At 34.4% G+C, this 22,202-nt stretch overlaps 1 protein-coding gene across 6 annotated transcripts in view; it reads right to left on the reverse strand.

Annotated features, from left to right (window-relative positions):
* LOC106476361 (ecotropic viral integration site 5 ortholog-like) overlaps positions 1 to 22,202 on the reverse strand; it is a 68,523-nt gene that overhangs the window by 14,461 nt on the left and 31,860 nt on the right. For 4 of the 6 annotated variants that reach the window (XM_013937023.2, XM_022381270.1, XM_022381276.1 and 1 more), the window contains exons 2-9: positions 20,164 to 20,385; positions 8,280 to 8,487; positions 5,660 to 5,959; positions 4,991 to 5,116; positions 3,493 to 3,636; positions 3,197 to 3,286; positions 2,765 to 2,862; positions 2,513 to 2,573 (exon numbers count right to left, since the gene is read on the reverse strand). In XM_013937023.2, the coding sequence (XP_013792477.1) occupies positions 2,513 to 2,573; positions 2,765 to 2,862; positions 3,197 to 3,286; positions 3,493 to 3,636; positions 4,991 to 5,116; positions 5,660 to 5,959; positions 8,280 to 8,487; positions 20,164 to 20,321 (1,185 nt within the window). In that variant the 5' untranslated portion in view covers positions 20,322 to 20,385. Of the gene's footprint in view, positions 1 to 2,512; positions 2,574 to 2,764; positions 2,863 to 3,196; positions 3,287 to 3,492; positions 3,637 to 4,990; positions 5,117 to 5,659; positions 5,960 to 6,095; positions 6,174 to 6,625; positions 6,701 to 8,279; positions 8,488 to 20,163; positions 20,386 to 22,202 lie in introns of those variants that run through there. The other 2 variants (XM_022381278.1, XM_022381281.1) reach the window with 2 other exon arrangements.

Raw genomic sequence — 22,202 nt, forward strand, 5'->3', positions numbered from 1 at the left:
ATTTCTGTAGATATAACCTAAAATCCTATTCACCCTACCACTAGCAACAGCACATTGTTTAGATGGCTTTAGAAACTAATCAACTATTACACCAAGATCGCTATCTTTCATGACACTGTTAAGGTCATTCCCATCCAAATTATACTTATTCATATTATGATACCCCACATGCATTATCTTGCATTTATTATAATCAAAACCCATCTGCCATTTATTTGCCCAACTCATTAAATAATCTAAATCTATTTGTAAATCATGAGCATCCTCTTCACAGCTGGCAACACCCAAGACCTTAATATCATCTGCAAATGTAAGTACTTTATTGACCATTCCTTCATCTATGTCACTGATATAAATCAAAAAGAGCAAACGTCCTAAGACTGAGCCCTGAGGTTCCCCAGTTGTGACATTTTTCCAGTTTCACTGAACCTCATTTGTAACAACCCTTTGCTTTCTTCCATCCAACCACCCTTCTATCCAATTTGCAAACTTATCCCCCACACCTATAGAGATAATTTTTTTTTTTTTTTAATGTGACACTTTGTCAAATGCTTTCTGAAAATTCAGATAAACCAAATCTACACTCTTACCTTCATCTACATAAGAAGTAACCTTTTCAAAGAATGTCAAAAGATTTGTAAGGCAAGATTTTTCCTTAATGAAATCATGTTAACTATTCAATAAAATTCTAAACTTTGTTAAATGACTTTGGAAAGCATCTTTTATCAGACTTTCCAAAACCTTTCTTACAACTGATGTCCTTCAAAACCATTGGGGAAATAATATCTAGCCCAGGAGCTATATTCTTTAAACTTCCCAATTTTTTCTTACCCAGCTCAGAATTAATGCAGTCATCTTGTTCCACCTCATTTCCATCTATCAACTGTTCAAGATGTGGAATACTGCTTAAATCTTAGTTAGTAAAAACCAAAGAAAAAGCAACATTTAATAACCCAGTCATCTCGTAATCATCAGATATGAACGAGCCTTCCTTTATCATCCCTCAAGGGTCCTACCTCATCCTAACATTTTGTTTACCCTTAATGTATTTAAAGAAATCCTTACTGTTAATTTTTACATTTTCAGACAACATTTTCTCATACATCCTTTTTGATGTCCCAATTTATTGTTTCACCAACTTTCTTGATCTTCTATAACCTTCTAACTCTCCTGTCATACCAGTCAATTTAAATTTCTTAAATTTATGATGCTTTTCTTTAATTTTATCTCTTATACTCTTTGTGAGCCAACCTGGTTTTTTACTTGCAGCTACCATTTTCTAAGGAATATTTTTTACCTTGAATAATAAAAAAATTATCTTTAAAAATGTTCCACATCTGATCAGTGTCTCCAAATAATTCAGCTTCCCAATTCACAAGTATACTTCATGAAAGATCAATCAGTATGTCATCCTGCTCAAACAACCACTATATTGAAGACACAACAATGTTTCCAGCTTCTTCCTTTGGTTTTGAAGAGCCCTGATATCATATTGCACACCTTTAGAAATATATCTATAGGAAACTACAATGAACCCATCCATGTACAAAGTAATGTGAATAACTGAACACTACACTCACCCAAAAATAAGACACGCTGGATCAAGTTCTGATATAGAACATAATTGATTTCATGTTCTGGCCAACACAAAAGGAGGTGCTACCCAATAATTAACTTTACATTTTATGTCCTTATTTCTTTGTACAATATACAGCAAATATAAAATCAAGGTGTTTTTGGTGTCGTCATGTTACCTAAAAAACATTAAACCATGTTAAAATGGTCACTTTTGGGAAGGATATGCAACAGCCCTTTCCAGTACAAAATATTCATAAACTCAGATCATAAAGGCATTTTCAATTCAGCGATTTAGAATTTCCAATAGCATTGAAACACGAAGAAACATAGATCAAGTTAAGGGACCAGAACCAGACATAGAGACCTGTAACAAGTCATACTCCAGCCATATTAAGCAAATTATGGTGAGAATCCAAGAATACAAGTCACATTACACAAGTTGCTTCCATGACATACCTTAAGTAGCCAAAGAATGGCCAAGTATTCAGACTATTTTACAAGAAATATATGTCACATTGCTTGCTGAATGCTAGGAAACAGTTGCCCTCATACACTAGATGGATTATGGAAAGTAAGCAAGGAGGTGTGATTTGCTTTTGATATGACATTCTTACAATAGGGCTTTTTGCAATGAAAATTGCACTGTAGGGCTATTATCAAGATGCATAGTCATCAGATAGAGGATAGCCAAATATTGCAACATGGTGAGGCTTCTAAGTAGTTTTAATATAACATAATAAACCTCTGTTTTGTGTAAAAACATAGCCCTTGATGAAAGTAACTCTGCTAAAATTATTCAGGCAAGGATCTATATACCATTTTTTTTTTTCTGTGTAGAATCATGATAACAAGATTTCTATTTTCATTTAACATTATTTTTTTCTTGTATTCTTTGCATATTTCTTTATCCCAATGTACAAAACCAATCACTTACCCGCATTTCTATCATTTCTTCTTGTTCTTTTGTTTTTAAAACTGAATATTCTTTTTCTAATCTGCAAGAAAATTTTCCAATTCTACATTAAAACTTTTGTTTATTATCTATTCAGGTATAATGAGTTTAGTTTATTCTAACAATGAAAAATTAGTATTTTACATTTATATCAAATTGTAATACATTAATATTGCAGACAACTGTTCTGTAAAGGTTTTTGTTTTGATATATATGATTAAAAAATAAACCCACTTTTTCATTTTCTTGCTATTATAACTGACTTGTAAGGCCATGTTGATTAGATAATCAGGATCAGTTTCACATTTTGATGGCATCTCTTTCTGAAAATACTATAGAAACACAGAAGAAGAAAATCAGTATCATAACATGCACAAATTCTTGACTGAAGTAAATAACGGACATCAACATAAAACAAGGCTATAAAAAGCATTCTCTCTTCAATGTAAACAGCCTGTAAAAGTGAATATTTAATAATCTTCTGATAAATTTATAATGTTCTAATGCTACAGTTTTCTTTTTATACATTTGATATGATAAGACATTTTACAATTTATAAATCTGTATAAGTATAACTTAAAAGCAAACATCAAAACATTTTTTTATTACAAGTATTCAAATGACTGAAGGATCACAATTTTTCCTTCATTAAGTATTAAGACTCACTTTCAACATTCCTTCCATATCTAATTGTAATAGATCTTCTTTACATAACTGGAGTATTGCTATGGCTATTCTGAAAACAACTTCCATTCCCTGTAAAGTGAAAAATACAAATCAAATATGATCATGAGTCTAAATGAAAAAATTAAAGTTGAGAAACATACAGAAAAAAAAAAGTCATCATATCACAGTAAAAAATGTTACTAAATATAATGCTATACTGTTAAACATATCAAGCATCAATTCTGTGTGTGTTGATGTTCTGTGAGGAAATAAAGGATAGAAATGGAAAAACGTACTTCTGATAACAGAAGGTCCATGACTCGGCAAGCAAGTTGGAAGGGTAAGGAAGCCGTGAAGAGTGTTAAAAACCAAGATGATGCATACATTGAGGTGTGGAAACTCTGTGATTGGAGATGCATGTGAAGCTCAGGTAGAATTTCCTTGAGATAAATCAATAAAACAATGGTTAAGAGGTAACAGGAAAACAAATAGTTATTTTCAATACTGCCCCCACCAATTCTAGATGCCTCTAAACCATTAAACACAAATAAAATAATTCTTTATTAATCTAGAGTGAACATCATTCCACATGTCACAATTTGATGGCTGTTAAGATAATTTCCTGGGGGTGGGGTCCCCAGGCATCCCTAGTTGGCAAATTCAAGAATTTAATCAAGGCTATGAATTTCACTAGACAGACTACACACCTTAGATCTGAGATGGTGTGCTGAATTAATTTAATTATCTGATCTAGACATCATACATTCTAAAAAGGTGTGGTCTTGGTATTATACTATCATACCAATACATTTACTCACCCAATCTAGGCATTATACACATACCAGGTGGTGCAACAATTACCTTATCTGGAGTATAGATGCTATCTATTTTGTTCTAAGATAGTGTTTTTCAATTATATATTCTGATATACCAAAGCACGTTGGTTGGAAGGAATACACTTCAGAACTCATACAGCCAATTATCTTAAGAGTTGGAAAAATGTCATCTCACCATATGCAACTAAACTTGAATAATATTTATTTGAACTATATACTACACACGATAAATTAAACATCTTTACACATTTTTCTAGATGTCTGCACACTGTGTAATTTATTCTTAACTAGACAATATAGTATATCTGGAACATGTAATCATCCAACCTGATCTACAGAGTTCAGCTGGTACATTTAATGATTAAAAACTCACTCTAAGTGACGTTACTTAGTTCTTCAAACAGACACTGCAAAACTAAAACATTATTGAATATAACGATTTGTTTATATTATAATTTCTTTTCAGGAATTATGCTACTATATTAATAGTAAAAAAACAAAAAACAGACTTTTTTTTTTTTGGCTCAATGAACAGTGCCAAAAAACGTTGTTTTTTGTTTTTACTCTTAATATTGTTTATATTACGTATGATCCATTTTGTGCAGGTAGCATGTCTCAATCTAGGACATGATATCCCTTCTTAAGTGCATATGAGTAGGTAATGCAGGTCCACATCTGTTTTGTTTATTGTTAATCAGAAAGTGTAAAAATATATACAAACTTTATTATCCCTTACATAAATAATACTGTGGGGAAACACCATAATTCATCCATTTCACACACAGTGTCAGACAAAGACTTAAGTTATTTAATAATGTATCATTTCTAGTTCACTCTGTATACTTCTACAGGTATAAACAACAAACTAAAAACTAGATGGTATAGAAGATTTTTCTATTCTAGACAATATTCTGTGGTTTAGAACATGATACCTAGCAGTATGTAAAAATCACCATACCTGGACTATACACTCTAGTTGGTACATGCGTAAGCCTAGTTCAGCCATAGTAGGTTTGTATATTTCTCGTAATCTGTAGTCTTCCATTAATCTCACCAGGACAATAAATGCTTCTTCTTCTGGCATCTAAGAATAATTTACAACTGAAATTAACTTAACTGGAAAGAACAATGAATTACCTTGTTTTCAACCCTGAAAACAGTTTTAAAACATCAGTTTATTTTTGTGCCGTTCCATAGATTCAGTTGTTCACAAGTGAAGGACGCTTATAATTTCAGGAGGAATGGATATGTCAGATTTTGATAGTTTGATATTAGTTACGTACTAGCAGGTCACTAAATTCTCACAAATCCTGAGCTTCTGTCAATTTCTCATCAAACAATCTCATAGAAAAAATGCCAAGTAATCAAGCAACAATTTACGAGTTTTGGAAGATTAGTTGTTACTTACTTTGTGTTTTTTTACTTTAAATGTTTTGTTTCAAGACTATTTTGCACTGAAAGATAAATTATCAAACTAGTTTAAGTTTATCCATAGCAAATGGGTTTCAAACAGTGGCATCTGATGTTCATAATACTTACTAATATTTTTTCTTATTGATTAATGATTTTAAGCTAATTAATCACTAAAATTAATTTTCTTACTTTAAATAAATTAATGTTTTCTTACCTGTAATAATAACAATCCAACAATAAAGGCACTTCCTTGGCAATAACCCACTTCTTTATCATGAAGGGAATAAGCTTTCATAACGTTAAAGAGACTCTCTTGACCCACTCCATCTTTTTCGCGAAAAAATTCGTGTTCAGGGTAAGTCCTTGCAATATCTCGTCTAATGACTTTTTCACATGGTGAATAACTCTTAATGTACTCGGCATAGTTATTTTTTGCTGGACAAACTTGTGCGTTACACAACAGTTGCCAGGCAATACCACGAAAATGATGTGGAATCCCTTTCCTCACCAAATCCTAAGTAAAAATTATCAGTGAAAAAGTTTTGTTAGTCCCTGCTTTAAATGGGCTCTTTAAACAAAATAGTATGGAATAAGTAATAAATGATTTAAAAATCAATCACATGGTAAAGAATTAATTTTGAAATACAAACCCCCTTCCATGCTAACGGTTTTAGTTGATTAATTTCTATAGATGTATTCGTGACGTACTATAAATATAATTTCAGGGATGCAAGGTTAAAAACCTGAAATATGCACCTAATTGTGCATTCCAATTATTTCCACAGTGATTTCGTAAATTAAAAACGAATTTGAACTTTACATACTTTCAGTTTTCAAAAGACATTCAGAGAAATTAAATCAAATTGTCGCAATGAACTTTCAATAAGATGCTTTGTAATTCTACCAACATAACATATACAAAATTGTCTCAAGATATTCCTAACGATAAAATTACGAAAACTAATACACTAAAACATCTACTTAACTACGTTAAAATTGAAAATCAACTGCCTGACAATTACTGCCAAAGTTAACACATTTTTGTCGTTTCCATATAACAGAAATTAAATGAATGGAAGGCTACAATCTTCCACTTAAAAATATCTACAAGAAGTTTACCAGAATTTCCTACTGCTGTTGTTTGTGATTTATAAACTAAAGAAATGGGAAGCCAGCTCACCAACATCTAACTCTACCAATTTTTCCAAGATTTCCTGCCATTTCCTATTCGAGTTTTGGATTTTGTACTACGTCTGTTACAAGTACGCAGTGAGGTGTCTTTGTAGTCTCCCAAGTTTAATGGTTTACACTTCAGTTATTTAACGTTGTTAAACCCGTGAGAAGGCGTCTCTTTAGTATACAATTCCCACGTTATCAAACAACATATCGGCCACAGGATTTTTACAAAAATCCAAGTCTATTTACATCAATTAAAATATTAAAGTTTTCCGAACACTACAATCAAATACGTTGTACGTTGCAGTTACTCTTTCTTCGAACATTATCTCATACTTGCAAACACAAAATAATCATATAAATAAAGTTAAAACTGATGTTACTGACCTGTATTATTGGGTTGTGAATAAACTTTGTTCTGTATATTTAAATTGCCTATTGTTGTATGTAACAATATCATGGAGAATACGAGTAATATCACAATAGTTCACTACCCATCAGATTTGTCACTTTGTTGTGTACTTCGCTATCCATTAAATGTGTGTCACTTTATTGTGTACTTCGCTACCCATTAAATATGTTTCACTTTGTTGTGTAGTTCACTACCCATTAAATATGTTTCATTTTGTTGTGTATTCATTACCCATTAAATTTGTTTCACTCTGTTGTGTATAAAAACTCTTTGCTAAACAAGAAATATGACGCACTGGACACCTTTTATTTTGGGGAATGTTAATTTTGATATTAACTCCAAACATATCGGATTTAGTTAATATTTCTTTATAGTTTGAAACTGCAGTATGATCACGACATCGTATGATCGCTTTTTTACTAGTTTGGTGATGTACCATTACAGTAGTCTTCACAATTTGTTAGGTTTCAAAACACCTTAGTACTAATTTTCATAAATATATGAACGTTACAATGTCTATATTACAGTTATTATAAGACCTAGACAAGAATGTTAACTAACAAACTTTGTGCTAATAACACAACAAAAACCAATATTTTTAGTTGATAAAACTCTGCAAGTCTTAAAAATTAAGTAATCTGCTATATAAAGGCAAAAATCCGTCTACCTGTCCGTCTGTCACGCTGATATCTCGGTCGTTGCGATACCGAACGACACGCAACTTGTACGAAACGACGGCGCTTCCTACCGTGACTAGAAAGTGTCTTTTTAAAATTCTTCTAGTCATATATATATATATATATATATATATATTTATATAAAACGCACGATGCGCTACTTTGGGTTAGATTTAAGGGTAGGTTGGTAGAGATTGTGATGAGTAATACAATAGAATCAGGTATACGTGCGCCTTACGCTTGGTATTGCTGGCGCACAAAAAATCAATCATTTTCTGAAATTCCCCATTATGTTTGCTTGGTTGTCAAGAAGATACAAAAATGCAACATTACCAAATTTTATCCAATTGCAACCCTCGGCTACAACTCTATAATAACCCGCATGTTTTACCGGCAGCACATTTCAATATTGCAAAAGCCCAAATTAAAGCGCGCTTCTTCGGCTCAGCAGGCTCACACAGCCAAAATCAGGAAGACAGTCCAAAGAGAAGACCTCGAAATTCGTAATAAAATTCACTGCCTTTACCATCACAATTAATAATTTGTAGGATCATACAGTATGCAATTACCTTCACATAAGCATGTTTCTTTTTGACATAAAGACCCCATTCATTGACTACCTGACCCCAGGTCATCCATACATCTTCTTGCTCATCGTCCGCTGCTAGACTCTGTGGGCTGTTCCCCGAATTAAATGACACCTGACTCGTGTTCGAGGATTTTCTGGAATGTGATGATGCCAAAGAATTCAGTGATTTGGAGTCCGATTCGATTAATCTGAGGAAAGAGAATAAATAAACGATGTATGAGAATGCAATAGTACAATTACATAACTTACAGGGATTCGTCTTCCGCTTAAAATACAGAAATAAAACACGATAAGCACAAAAACTTTATCTCAAGCTGTTTTCCAAACTTTAGAAAAAAACAACAACATAAACAGCAAATATTTTAATACTCAAAATGCTTAGTACCAAAAAAATCATTACGTAATTCTACATCGTGACCATCTTCATTCCAGACACCATACAATATTCTGCATATTGAAATTAAGCATTTATATAATATTTTCGCCTTAATGCCAACAATACCCTCTGTTCCACTCCCACAATGGCATCGTAAGCTTGACTGGTGTTCAATAATTTTACTGTCTTCCTCTTGAGAGAGATTTCTAGAACTCATAAATGGTCATCTAGTATATTGTCCAGTACTGTTTCAGTATCGCTTTCCACATAGAGCAGTGATTCTCAAAGTGTGGTCCGCGCTCTGGTCCAAAATACAAGTCACATCAAAAGCAGCGCCAAACTTTCCGTTATTTCTTGTGTGTTTTTGTGCGATGGTAAGCGAAAGCGGGTGGGACAGAACCGGTAGATGGTTTGCAAGGTTTTTTGCTCCATCGAGGTGGTCCGCAGACAAAAAAGTTTGAAAATACCGAGATAGATGACTCTTGGTACTGTTGACTTTTATAAATACTCAAATAAGTATACATACGAGTTGCGAGGAAAATGACATTAAGCCAAATAATGAATAAACAATTATAGACAGTAAAGAGGCAAAAGAAAGATTTAACGTCTAGTCAACATCTATGGGAAAAAAATCAACCTGGGGTATATTTTCATTTACCTGTAACTATTCACAATGATATACAAGAACCGAGGACTAAAGCCTATTACTAGTATTACAATCACTTCTCTGCTGTAGGAAGCAATTTTGGAGTAGCCAGGCCATTGAACATCGTCATTTCTAGGGGGAGGTGGGGGTGGGGGGTCTGGGAGCATGCCCTCCAGAATATTTAAAAAAAATTAATGCTACGAGAATGAATCTTGAGCCGTTTTAACTACAGCTACTGCATACACACAACGTACTGTACCGAGTTAAAATAACCAAGTTTTAATACATAAGTTGTAGCTATACATGCAATGAATAAGTTGTCAGGCATTGGCCTGACTGGTCTTACCGCTTCCTACTGTCCTGCACATGCCGAACTTCAAACCTAATCAAAATTACTCAATACTCATTCGCTGCTAGTACATTTTGATATTGTTTAGCAGATAGTAACAATTAGCTTCACAATATCCCGTGCTACTACCACCTCTTGATTAGGTAAAGAGACTTAATTCAGATTAAGAAAGCTGACAAAGGAAGATTCTGATGTACAATAATTTACTCAATGGTGCTTTCCTACATCCTGTTTATTTAATAATTTATTTGTTAATTGCTTGCTCTCCCAGTGGCTCAGCAGTAAATCTGTAAGCTTACAATGGTAAAAATTGAGTTTTGATACAAGTAGTGGGCAGAGCACAGATAGCCCGTTGAGTATCTTTGCGCTTAACAAACAAATTGTTTATTGCTAACATCCGAAGGCCCGGCATGGCCAGGTGGTTAGGGCGTTCGGCTTGCAATCTGAGGGTCGCGGGTTCGAATCCCCGTCACACCAAACATGCTCTCCCTTTCAGCCGTGGGGGCGTTATAATGTGACGGTCAATCCCACTATTCGTTGGTAAAAGAGTAGCACAAGAGTTGGCGGTGGGTGGTGATGACTAGTTGCCATCCCTCTAGTCTTACACTGCTAAATTAGGGACGGGTAGCGCAGATAGCCCTCGTGTAGCTTTGCGCGAAATTCAAAACAAACCAACATCCGAACTTATCGACGCACTCCAAAAACAAAACCACTACTGGTTAATACAATAGTATCATAACAATCCTTGGACTCCGACTGGCTGTAGCATGTACCATGTTCTTCCACTTAGTACAAAAGTACTTTTACAGAAACAGCTAAAAAATATTTATAAACTGCAACACAGACTTTTACTGCTGGGATTCCCTGCGAAACCTCGCGTCAGTAATTGAAGACATTATTAGCTACATGTGAGGCCTAATCAGTAGTGGATACATATTCTGTTCATATGTTAAGCCATTTTTAAGCAATGGAATACCGAAAGACTTTGTTCGAAGTTATTTCAATAAACTTTAAATAACACGATGCCCCCTTTCCTTATTTAATCATCCCCGCCCCCTCACTAACATAGTAACGCGTCACTAAACAAAGGTCAAACTTTTTTTTATGGCAAGACTTTCTCCCACGTGGCAAGTAACACCCTGAAAAAACCTCTACAAGTTGCGGACGTGGTTAATAAAATATTGAATGTGAAGAAAGTCAAAAGTGGTAAATCAGTTAATAAAAATATCTTTGTTAAGAGTTCTTTTTTTTTTTCATGGTGTTAACTTTTTGCTTGCTTACAGTGTTTCAAGCTGTTAGAAAAAGGAACAGTCAACTGGAGCGGATTTTTAACGTGTCAAACTAAAATATCAGTTATCTTAAACAGTATATTAATAGTCTTGCGCTTCCTAGCTTTCATAACCATTTGTCAAGAAATAAAATAAAAAATAATACATCCAAAGTAAACAAAAAAGTATAAACTTTTTTTACAAAATATATGCACCAAAAATTTATATAGTTTTGCATATCTGGGTCAATTCACTATGAAAGATCAGCATTAAAAGTTTCAGTTTAATATGATAACATTCTATAGTATAGTTTTAATAACTTAGCTATCTGTTTGAGATAGTAATTTTACGTTGCCAAAACGTTGACGTTTCTGCTCATAAGGATACTTTTGAAATATAACAACTCCACGCGTGAGGTGGGGTGGGGGATGTTGCAGAACCCACTATTTTTGTGATGTAAAAAAAAATTATGCTGATATAGCTATAGCGCAGTTGCTTATGGTCTTTGACATTTTCTACATAGTCTACATTCTTCTCATGAAGCATTGCCGTTTTTTTGGCTTGGAATAGTTGCATGCAATGACTTCTGTTTACATTTGTAATTGGAATACCAAAGCCGTATTGCTACTGTCAGGTTTTGTAAGACACCGACTGCTTCAAAATGTGCTTCAATGTACCAAATATCTTTATGTTACTGAAACTCTTTGCCACACTGCCACTAAGTTCATGTTCATGTGAACGTTCGGCATCTACTTGCTCTCCGCCAGCTGAATAATTACCTCAGGTGTGTAGACAAACCGAAGTAAGACAGCGATCTAGCTTCAATACATAATCATTATGAAACTGCTATCAACACTGAAACTGTATGCAAGTTATTTATGGAAAAGCACCCCAGAAGAATGGAGCATACAACGATACCTGTACGTATATGATAGCCAATGACTGAAATAGCTAATGTACTATTGTCGTACACAGTTGTTTAAATTAGTAACTACTCTGCATGTAGATACTACAGTACTTTACTATAATAAAACATACATATTTATTATAATTTAAGTCTAGCTACCCATGTAGTGTTACAACAGAATGATTATTTGTTGACTTTTCATTGGATATTTGTGGATTTTATGTGAACAGCCATGCCTGTTTAAGCTATATCTCATGCAAAATTGCTTCCAAATTTAATCTCATAGCATCTATTTCTTACAAATATTCGGTGGGGGATATCCTCCAAAAACCCCGTAGTATTAGCATGTTTTGCACAATATATGTTGGCTTTTGATCTCACAAACTTGAAACCCCCCTTTCAAACATTTTTCGTACGGGTCTGATCCTGAGCTCATAATAGAATTGAACTGCTAGAAGTTCAAGGCCAGACACAACGGTTTAACCTATTCAGTGAGCAGCATACAAGTAGAAGTACGTGTCTAAATAAACTACTGTTTGTTGAATACAGAAACGTGGTAGGTTGAAGTATTTTGTTACCGCTATGATCCTGAGGTTAAAGTTAAGGTTGGCTGAGTTTTCCCAAGTGTCACGAAAGGTCACAACACCTAACAAACATTACACGTTAGTGTCATGTACCTTATATTACAATTCTAATGATCGCACGCTATCTTGTTTATCAGTAATTCGTTGAATAATATCACACACACACACACACACACATAGTATTTGTAAGTAACCTTTTGAGGTACAATACTGCCAGCCGAGTAAGAGAGATAAATGCAATATCTAACGTTTGGAGTAAAATATTTTACAGAAAAAGGCAGCTGCAAAGTTCTTAAATATAGAATGACGATGATTTAAAATTTCCAGAGAGCTAGAACTAATCATACAATGCTTAAAGTATGGGTAGCAGAACTACGTAACATTCAATATAAACAGGAGTAACCGTGTACAGTCGTGAAGCTCTTTCCAACAAGTACTCAACATTCAATATAAACAGGAGTAACCGTGTACAGTCGTGAAGCTCTTTCCAACAAGTACTCAACATTCAATATAAACAGGAGTAACCGTGTACAGTCGTGAAGCTCTTTCCAACAAGTACTCAACATTCAATATAAACAGGAGTAACCGTGTACAGTCGTGAAGCTCTTTCCAACAAGTACTCAACATTCAATATAAACAGGAGTAACCGTGTACAGTCGTGAAGCTCTTTCCAACAAGTACTCACTCACCTTTGCAAGAAGCTGGCCTCACAGTGTACGGAGTATAAAGTTTTCTGAAAGTTAATGGTACTTCATGCACTATTTAAATCGAACCTGCCAAGTAACACAAAAAGTAACAGAACTTGGTACCGGGTTCCAAGAAAGAAGTGGTACTCTCCAAAAAGAACCGGTTCCGATGAGTACCGGCAGAACTTCCACCCCAGATTATACAAGCAGGTAACGCTCAGTAGAAGAATCAACTGTGTGAGTAAATGGCGTTAAATAGCAGAAGTTAGTAATTTTATGAGTAGGTATTTTTTAGTTTTCTCTGAAGATCTATAGCCTCAGACAATATGTTGTCGAAAGCTGGAGACGCAACATAACCCTTTTCATAATGTTACATTGACTCAGTGGATCCAAAGTATTACAATGACTAATTCCCATAAGCTTGTTACATTGACTCAGTGGCTAGTTATGTGGGGATTTTTGTTCATCCTTATTGTTTCAACATTTTTATTAAAGGTTCCCCTCTTTTTCTAATGAATGGCAGTCGCTATAAAGGCAACAGTTTTAGCTTGACGTGATGAGTTGTCTTGATGGACATCCTCTGATGAAGTTACTATACTACACTATACTGCTTCTGCACTCCCCAAGTTAAAATGCAATATTTTGGTGTTTAAGTCATCGCAACAACTTCAAGCATTGGTGAGCTAGACATTCTGGTGCCAGAATCAGAATAATCAGGAGAACATTTGACTGTTAAACTACTCACCGGTTCTATACTTTAGCATTTTTTTTTTTTTTGCTAAACTGAAGGCTTTAATAGCTTTTGAAGACCTCGAAAACCTAAGTTAGATATTTATAAAAGTCTCTTACTTTGTTATTATTGTTATAAGATAGATTTGAGACTATGATGAACACAATATGCAACGGTCATTTCTTTCCTAGCCCATCTCTACATACTAAGAACTACTGTGCTTAGTGACATAAAGCCACCATGGTTTCGAAATATCTACATTATTTTACTAACCATATTCATAAATCTAACTGGTATCATTCCATTAAAAGCTAATAAGAAAGCCATTTCCCCTTTCTTCTAGAGGGTGGGGGTGTTAATACTAATAGTAGGACTACCCAATGGCTTATTTTACAGTTAGTTAAGAGTTCATCGATAAGTGATGATAACAGGCTAAACTTGTGAAAGGAACTGTATGAAGTTAGATTTTCTTATTGTGGTTTACATGTCAACACCGAGATTAGTTAAACCACTTTTTTTTTCAGTTAAGTAAAACATCAGTCACGTTTTATTGGAAATATTTTTATAGGTGATCGACTGTTTATATTTATCATATAAAAACGTTAATCTTAAACTTGCAGTTTCATCTGTACAGCGCAAATGTACACCGTGAGTTTGTATTGTCTTGATTATAACTAGTACAAACCGGTTATAATTCGTCATATCCATAATACATTTTAAATATCTCACCTTTTCATGTCTGTTTTCATGGTTTAACTGATCACATACTAGTTCTGGATACTATTTATGTCGTTGTGTTTGCTGTATTAAAGTCCTTGTTGGAAGAACACTGGTAAAGTTTGCATGGCCATTTACCTCCAAACAAACCTCCAAAGTTCGCATGCTAAGTTTCATTAGCTGCTTGTTTTTATACAGCAGGTATTTCTTAATAACAATAATTCGAAATGATTTACGACGAAAACAATACATCAACTTACGAGGAATTAAGATAACTTTTCTGTTGCACGAAATACAAGAAACTCTTCGCAGTTAGTCAATGCGCGTTTTTTTTTTTTTTTTTTACGTTCCCTTGGAGATACAAATTCAACAAACACCACCAATCGATGTAATGTACAGCACTTATCACTTAGGAAACTGTTTTCGTTTAAATGTATGTTAAAGGTTAATGAATGGCCTAGATAAAAAAAAAAAAACAATTAAGCATATGAAATGGTTTATTTGTAGAATATTATCCAACATGATTTAGTTAACATATTTTACATTTAGTTATACAAACCTAACAAGTTCAAAGCATGCTCTCAAGAGTAACATTCAGTGGCGTAGTGACGGGGTGGGGTGGGGGGGGGGGGTTCGGGGGAGCAAAATCAGCAACAAGTTTACCCAGAATTTAGCTGTTTCCATAAAACCAGATAACATGACAATATAGTGAGATACAGTACCATGCTAGGCAGGTTTCCTATGAAAGGTTAGAAATTAGAAAGTAAGAGTTTATAGGGCGGGTAGAAGTTATATTTTGCACCCCGGGCGCCAGGCACCCTCACTACACCACTGGTAACATCGCGTCTTCCGAGGGGATTAACATTCATTATGTACAGCTTTAAGTGGCCATTACTGCTTTGTCTTGTTAACTACTATTTTTGTTACCTTTAACGTGATGTAACTTTAAACTAACCCTAAAATAATGTTTTTAATGTTAATCTGCTGCCATCTTAATCTTTGTATACTCCTGGGGACGGATACTTTTGTTTGTTACAATTATATCACACGTCCTACACAAACCAATATGTCTGTTCTCTCCCAGTTACAGAATCCGTGCATGAAGGAATCATGACGAAATCACAAAGAACTATTTAGCAGCCAAAGCACTACATCAGTGCAAACTACCAGTAGGAAATGCTAGGGATGACACATCATCGTTATTCACTGGACGTAACCACATCAATGTTCGTGTTATCAGGTAGCTCAGTTGGACTTTGAGCTAATCAGTCTCACCAACTGAAAAGTCTGAAAGAACAAGCTCAGTCAGAATGTTGAGTAAGCTTTTTGGCTCTAAGTTTGTTCATCCGCAGTTGTCTTATGCTCTAAGATTGGATAATCAAATTAGAATGTGTTTTATCTTACATGTGATGTCTTTGTGGTTTCTATCAAAACATCTTTATTCGTGAAGACAAAAAAAACAACAGCATATTATTCACGGAATTACAAATCAGTTAATAAATTAAAATATGAAAATTGTTTCATTTTCCAAAAATGAGGGGGACGTCGATACACTTTGTGGTACTGGTATCCGTTTTTTACGTGTTTTAAACCTTTTCTTTAGATCCAGTTCAAGATAATACATTATCTTTTTTACCCTTTCAACCCCTAACGACACTGGACGATTGCTTTTAATGATGACTTTTATGATATGTTGTTTTACTTCATTAATTCTACTGAACACGCGCACAGAAAATTGTTTTTTTTAACTGTGGTCGTAAAACCAACTTTTATTTTGCATTAATATTTAGTATGAAATAGGAACGACTGCGCTATTTACAATCTAACTAGCTTCGTTGTGTCTGTTAACTGTGATCAGAGAGAGAATATTTAATTTTCTCATTAATAAAACTTTTATTGAAGCTCTGTTTCTATTAATGCAAAGTAAAACTAGATATTCCTTTTACACACACGTGTAAATCAGGCTAAAAATAGCTGACTGTAGTATTCACGATTTAACTAATTATTTACGCTACTTTGTCATTTTTAGTAACTTCTTTTAACCAATATTTCTCTTATTTTATGATGAAAAATTAACCAAATTAGTTTTATTACCAGTAAAACAGAAAATGAACGAAACTTGTAATAAAAAAAATTATTTTGAATAAAATATAATATCTTCAGGACTTTTTCTGGATTACTTGTTGATTCTCCGGGATTCTTATGCACAGCACTAAGGTTTGAAAAACTCCGTTGTTCGTTGTGCTGTTAACTTCCCAGTCAAATAAACCACTGCCGTAAAAAGTCCAAATCGGAGAGCTGTGCAACTTCGTGCTTTAAATAAGTTGAGGAAGTCTGTGTCTGGTGCTTATGTATTTAAATCTGGCTCCTCCTAAATATTTGTATAGTTTCGCCCCTAGTCATTAAGCCATTACGATTCATGATTTACAATGTATCTATAGACATAATTTGGTCCAACTACTCGTGTAGAGGTTTACTTAAAAGGGAACAAACTTGTTTTTCTTTTTCTTTTTACATGCAACATCAGAACGGAAAATTATATGAATATTGTCAATACAAATAACAGCCGTTAATTGTTATTTGTTTAATTTTCCACAAAGCTACTCGAAGGCTATATGCGCTAGCTGTCCCTAATTTTGAAGTGATAGCCTAGACTAGCGGTTTTCAAACTTAATAGTACTGCGATCCCCTTCCAACACCAACCATTACTACATAGCACCAGTCTTGTGTCATTACAGAATCGTCAGTATTGATAAACTAAACATGCATTACAAGGCTGTATCAACAAAACTAATATTTAAGTAATCAAGCGATGTCCATTTTAAAGTTGCACAAGTGTTCGCGACCCCCTTGAAAGACGCGACCAAACTTCGGAGTCGCGACCCACAGTTTGAGAAACGCTGGACTAGATGCTGCTGTCAACATTACTCAGTGTCAACTCATTGGTTTCTGTAATCGAATAGTGGAAGTTGACCATCACTACAACGCACCCACGACCCTAAAGTGCGTGGCGAGATTTCTTTTCGAGGGTAACGAGTCGCGAACCACGAATCCACAGTCCGGCACACTAATCACTGGGCTGCATTCGGTCCACCGTTATTTGAATGACGGGGTGGCAAGCCAGAAACCTTACAACCCTTATTAGTAACTGTTCACGAAGAGATACCACCTTCATCATACGGAAACAGTCGTATATCAACTGTTATTATTATTATACTAAATTAACTGAAGCATCTAACCCCAAAAATGTAGGAGAAACATCCGCAGCAACAAATAACACCCAATATTACGTAATCCTTTCACAACCTATATTATTCATTACCTGAAAAATCTACTGCGTGTGCTTATTATACACACAAGTAAATTCAGGATATCCTTTTACTTCATTCTTTCAGTCCTGGGTTGTTGTAATAATATGTTAGGTCCGAGACAGTTGTAATTTTTAGTTTCATGATATATATCGTTCAACCACTACATTCTCACAAACAAGGCCCATCCTCTGGCTTGGCTCCAGGGTCGTAGGACAGCCTTAGATTGTGGACCAATGTGGATTTATTTATTTATTTTTCAAAATATATTCCTTCGCCTCGAATTTGAACCGAGACCTTTAGCACAACTGAGCTACAAGATTCTTCTTATCGCTTGCTAATAAGGCATTTCTAACTATTTTACTACAAGACAATGCAGACAGAAATTTATGGTAAATTTAAGCACTTCTTTCACACGTTTAAATTTAAAAATATTAATGGATCCTTTTTTTCATGTTTCACTGCAATTTTTATTATACGCTTATACAGAATACTTTTACAACTAAATATACTAACTTTATAATTGTGAAATTATATTTGTCAGTTACATTTCTTTATATATTAATCATGCTTTAGCGCCCTCTCATTCAAAATGTGGTTGCAATAACATTTTTCTCACTCTTTCTCTATATTATTCGTATTTGTGAAAGTTAATCTCTAGAACGTTTAGTTTTGTATTTTAGGAACTTTAAATCCTACCGACTAATTCGTAAAAAGAAAACGCATATTTATTGATCAGAAAACCTATCAGCTAGAAAAGCAAAGACGAAAACATTAACGCACATTTAGAAACAAGAAATAATAAATATACGCGTACATTTTGAAACTAGTCTTAGTGAGCAATGAACAGCAGAAAAATAATTTTGGTTTACTGGATTTACTAGGTATTCCAATAAATTAGAAATCAACTGGTTGGAACAACTCATTAAAATTTGTTTCACACGAAAAAATAAGTCTGAATTTAGTAAACAGCTCTCTCAAACCAATGAATCGGAGGATAGGACTAATAGAAAAAATAGGTTTCATTTTTAATATTGTTATTGTGTTTTATGAACAACTACCTGGAGTACCTTTCCATTGTGCGGTTGAAATACAAACTCGTTTGTAACAAAGGATAGGAAATTGTGCTTTTATTTTTTCCCTATCATAATAAGCATTAAAAGTGCAATAAAAATACCTAAAGGTACCATTACTGAAAAGATACTGTTTTCAAAAATTCTATCAATATGAAATTAAATGGGGGTCCAACCCCACCCCCTCACACATGGACACATATGTTGATATATATTTATATGGAAGATGGGGGTTCAACCTCCACCCCCTTCATGACCTTCCTCAAATCCTATATTTGTGTCAGGTTTGGTGCTGATTTATCAAGAAATGTGGAAACGTACAGGGAACTACTGATGGCTGAAAGGTGCGAACAGACACAAACTTAGCTTTATATATTAGATTGACAGAATTCCAAGTCAAACAAATTGTATTGAAGTACTGCTGCTTAACAGATAATGGTTTGAATCTTTTACAATAGTTCCTCTTAACAAGTATGAACACAAAAACCAACAATCATTTTTAACCGAAGATCACTAACCTCCGTTTCTTTTAGATACAAAGACTTGAAAGTAGCCCTTAAAGCTAGGCAAATATCTAACAATCTGTAGTATGAAAGTGATTTGTTATGAACCTGACATTCACAATAAACGAACATTTTTCTTTAAACAAGAAATAAAAATCAAAGTAGAGGCGTTTCGATTACTCGAAGAACAGGTTATGTTTCGATTCGAGGCCGTAACCGGTTCAAAATTTTCCTAACCTCTACCCGAAGCCATTGTTTCTTGTTTTAATTTATACTGTCTCGCGTCGACTAATGTTGAAGTTTGCTCACATGAGACATGTAGTGGATACGATAGCTTAAAACTTTATATACTTCGCAGCACGCAAGAAAACACAAACGGAGCATTCGCGAAGATTAATTTCCAAGGCGGTAATTTTATATGTCAGTACATCTGAATTATTTTATAGATTTTGTTTTGAAATAGGACTGATTTAATAATCTAGTCACTTTTTAAGGAACAAGTGAATAGTCAAAACTCAAAGCGAGTTTATCCAGTGTTATGTTCTGCGTTAGCTCCACAACGCGACGTCGACAGTTCTTAAACTTCGTGAACACGATGACAAAATTTCATTGGTTACAAAAACGGCTCAATAACAACGAGTAACCGATTAGAAAAAAAAATACAAACCATAACACCCCCTAAACCATTTCAACAAATTAAAAAAAACACTATCTTACTTGTTTTGTTGTTCTAGTCTTGCTAAAAGCAGCAAATCCTTTTTGCTACAGTTCTGAGGCACATCTCCGTTCATTCCGTTGTTCTTCAGACTGGATGGTGAACTTGAGTTAAGAAAGGGGTCCGTTTCCATACTTCCAACGTGTTGTGGTTCGTTCATACTACGAGTTCGACGTCTCCGGTGGCCATAACCATCCGAATTAGTGCTATTGTCCTCAGTGTTCCTACAAGCGTAAAAACCAAAACAAACATAAAAAAAAAAAACGATTAACCAATTAAAGTACTATTTCCGGTTATTAAGTATAAAATTATAAACCTTGTTACATGCACTTAGACAACTTGACCCGAGTTATAAGTTGTGGTTCAGAAATGTGCAGATAAAACCTTCACAGACAGACACTACAAAAAATGTTGTAAATAAATATACTAATTCTTGTAATAAGTACAAAAATAACAAAAGGAAAATATTAGCAGTACATTTTCATTTGTACAATTAAATTTACGTTTACGTTTCTTCAAATAATTTTAACGGCCTAAAAATTCCAAACATTTGAATGTGCCGGTCTGAATTATTCATCACTTGGATATCTTATGTATTTTGAATACTCACACAAAAAAATTGGATAAAATACACAGACGTGGCCCCCAGAAGGAGATAAATAATAAATAAGCAAACAACTATGAAAACATAAAATACAATAGTCTACACATCAAATCAATAAGAATAATACAAATTAAAATAGTACAGGAGGAAGGAAAAGGTCGGTTGAACTTGACCCTCCCATGTCTACAAGACCCAAATTCCGATGGACAACGAGTCAACATCAACCATCGCTAATTGTGGGGTTACTCTTGTTTCCCCGAAAGGGGACCGAAGGCTGCCTAGTGGGGTCACCTGTTTTAACCACTAGCACCACTTTATAGTAGAGTGTGGTCTGTCAACCAGTCAGTCAGTAGACACTAAAATGACGCCAAATTAACGTATCAAATTGTACTGTCGTGAAGTCAGTAAAACGTGCGCCTGTCATAAACAACGAGAAGAATTATGCACTACGTAGGCTACAACACAGCATCACAAATGAACTTCAAAAGCAAGAAATAAATAATATTTGTTACTCTTAATTTTGGTTTTATTTACTCATGAAACAGAACACTTTCGGGGACCATGCAGAAGTAACATTAGTATTTAACCACTTTTATAGCACACCTACGGCCACAAGTGCGGAGCGAGTTTTTGTGGTAAAGTGCCGCGAACCATAAACTCTTGAATTCACAGCTAATCACTAGGTCACGCCAGGCTCTTCTCGACCTTCACTTCATACCAAAGATTGTTATACGAGTGAATACGTTAAGCGTCTAGTTACTAGTTATTTCGTAATGTTTATTGTTCCTTTCAGAGACGTTTAAGCTTCCTCGGTCCTTTAAATCTTGTTCTCAATAAAACACTGGCTACCTAAATCAATCTTTGTTTATACTTGAGCAAGCTTTAACGTTTCTCACGCTGAAAGTTTAACGAGTAGATAGATTTTAAGATTATCGTTTGATATTTACGTACAACAAAGAAGTATCAGCAGCGCCGTTAGCGATGTTTTACGTTTCGTTTCTTTCTTAAGTCTAGAACTACAGATGGAATTGGACCCTATCAGCTATTTAAATTATTTTCTTTTAAAAAACTACATATGCAAAAATTGTTTACGGGTCCATGAATGTTGGTTACAGGGTCCTTAAAAGCATAACAGACAAACAAACAAACAAAAAAGAATTACCACCAATATGGCAATTAAACCCAATAATTTTCGCTGGTGCCCCCTATGCATAATACACAGAAAATGAATATATAGATATAAAGTTACTTAGTATGATGCAGTATAAGGGTTCGGGTTTAAACGCTGAAAGCTGGTGAACTATAGAAAACCAAAAGGCCTAAAAACTGTTATAAAAATTAAGTTAACTATAGGTAACTTTATTTTCATTACAATTTTACACTAAGTATATTGGCTATGTATTATAACTTGTAGCTGACAACAAAAGGAAACAAAAT

Source organism: Limulus polyphemus, unplaced genomic scaffold (genome assembly GCF_000517525.1).
Source record: "Limulus polyphemus unplaced genomic scaffold, Limulus_polyphemus-2.1.2 Scaffold155, whole genome shotgun sequence".
NCBI classification, from domain to species: Eukaryota; Metazoa; Arthropoda; class Merostomata; order Xiphosura; family Limulidae; genus Limulus; species Limulus polyphemus.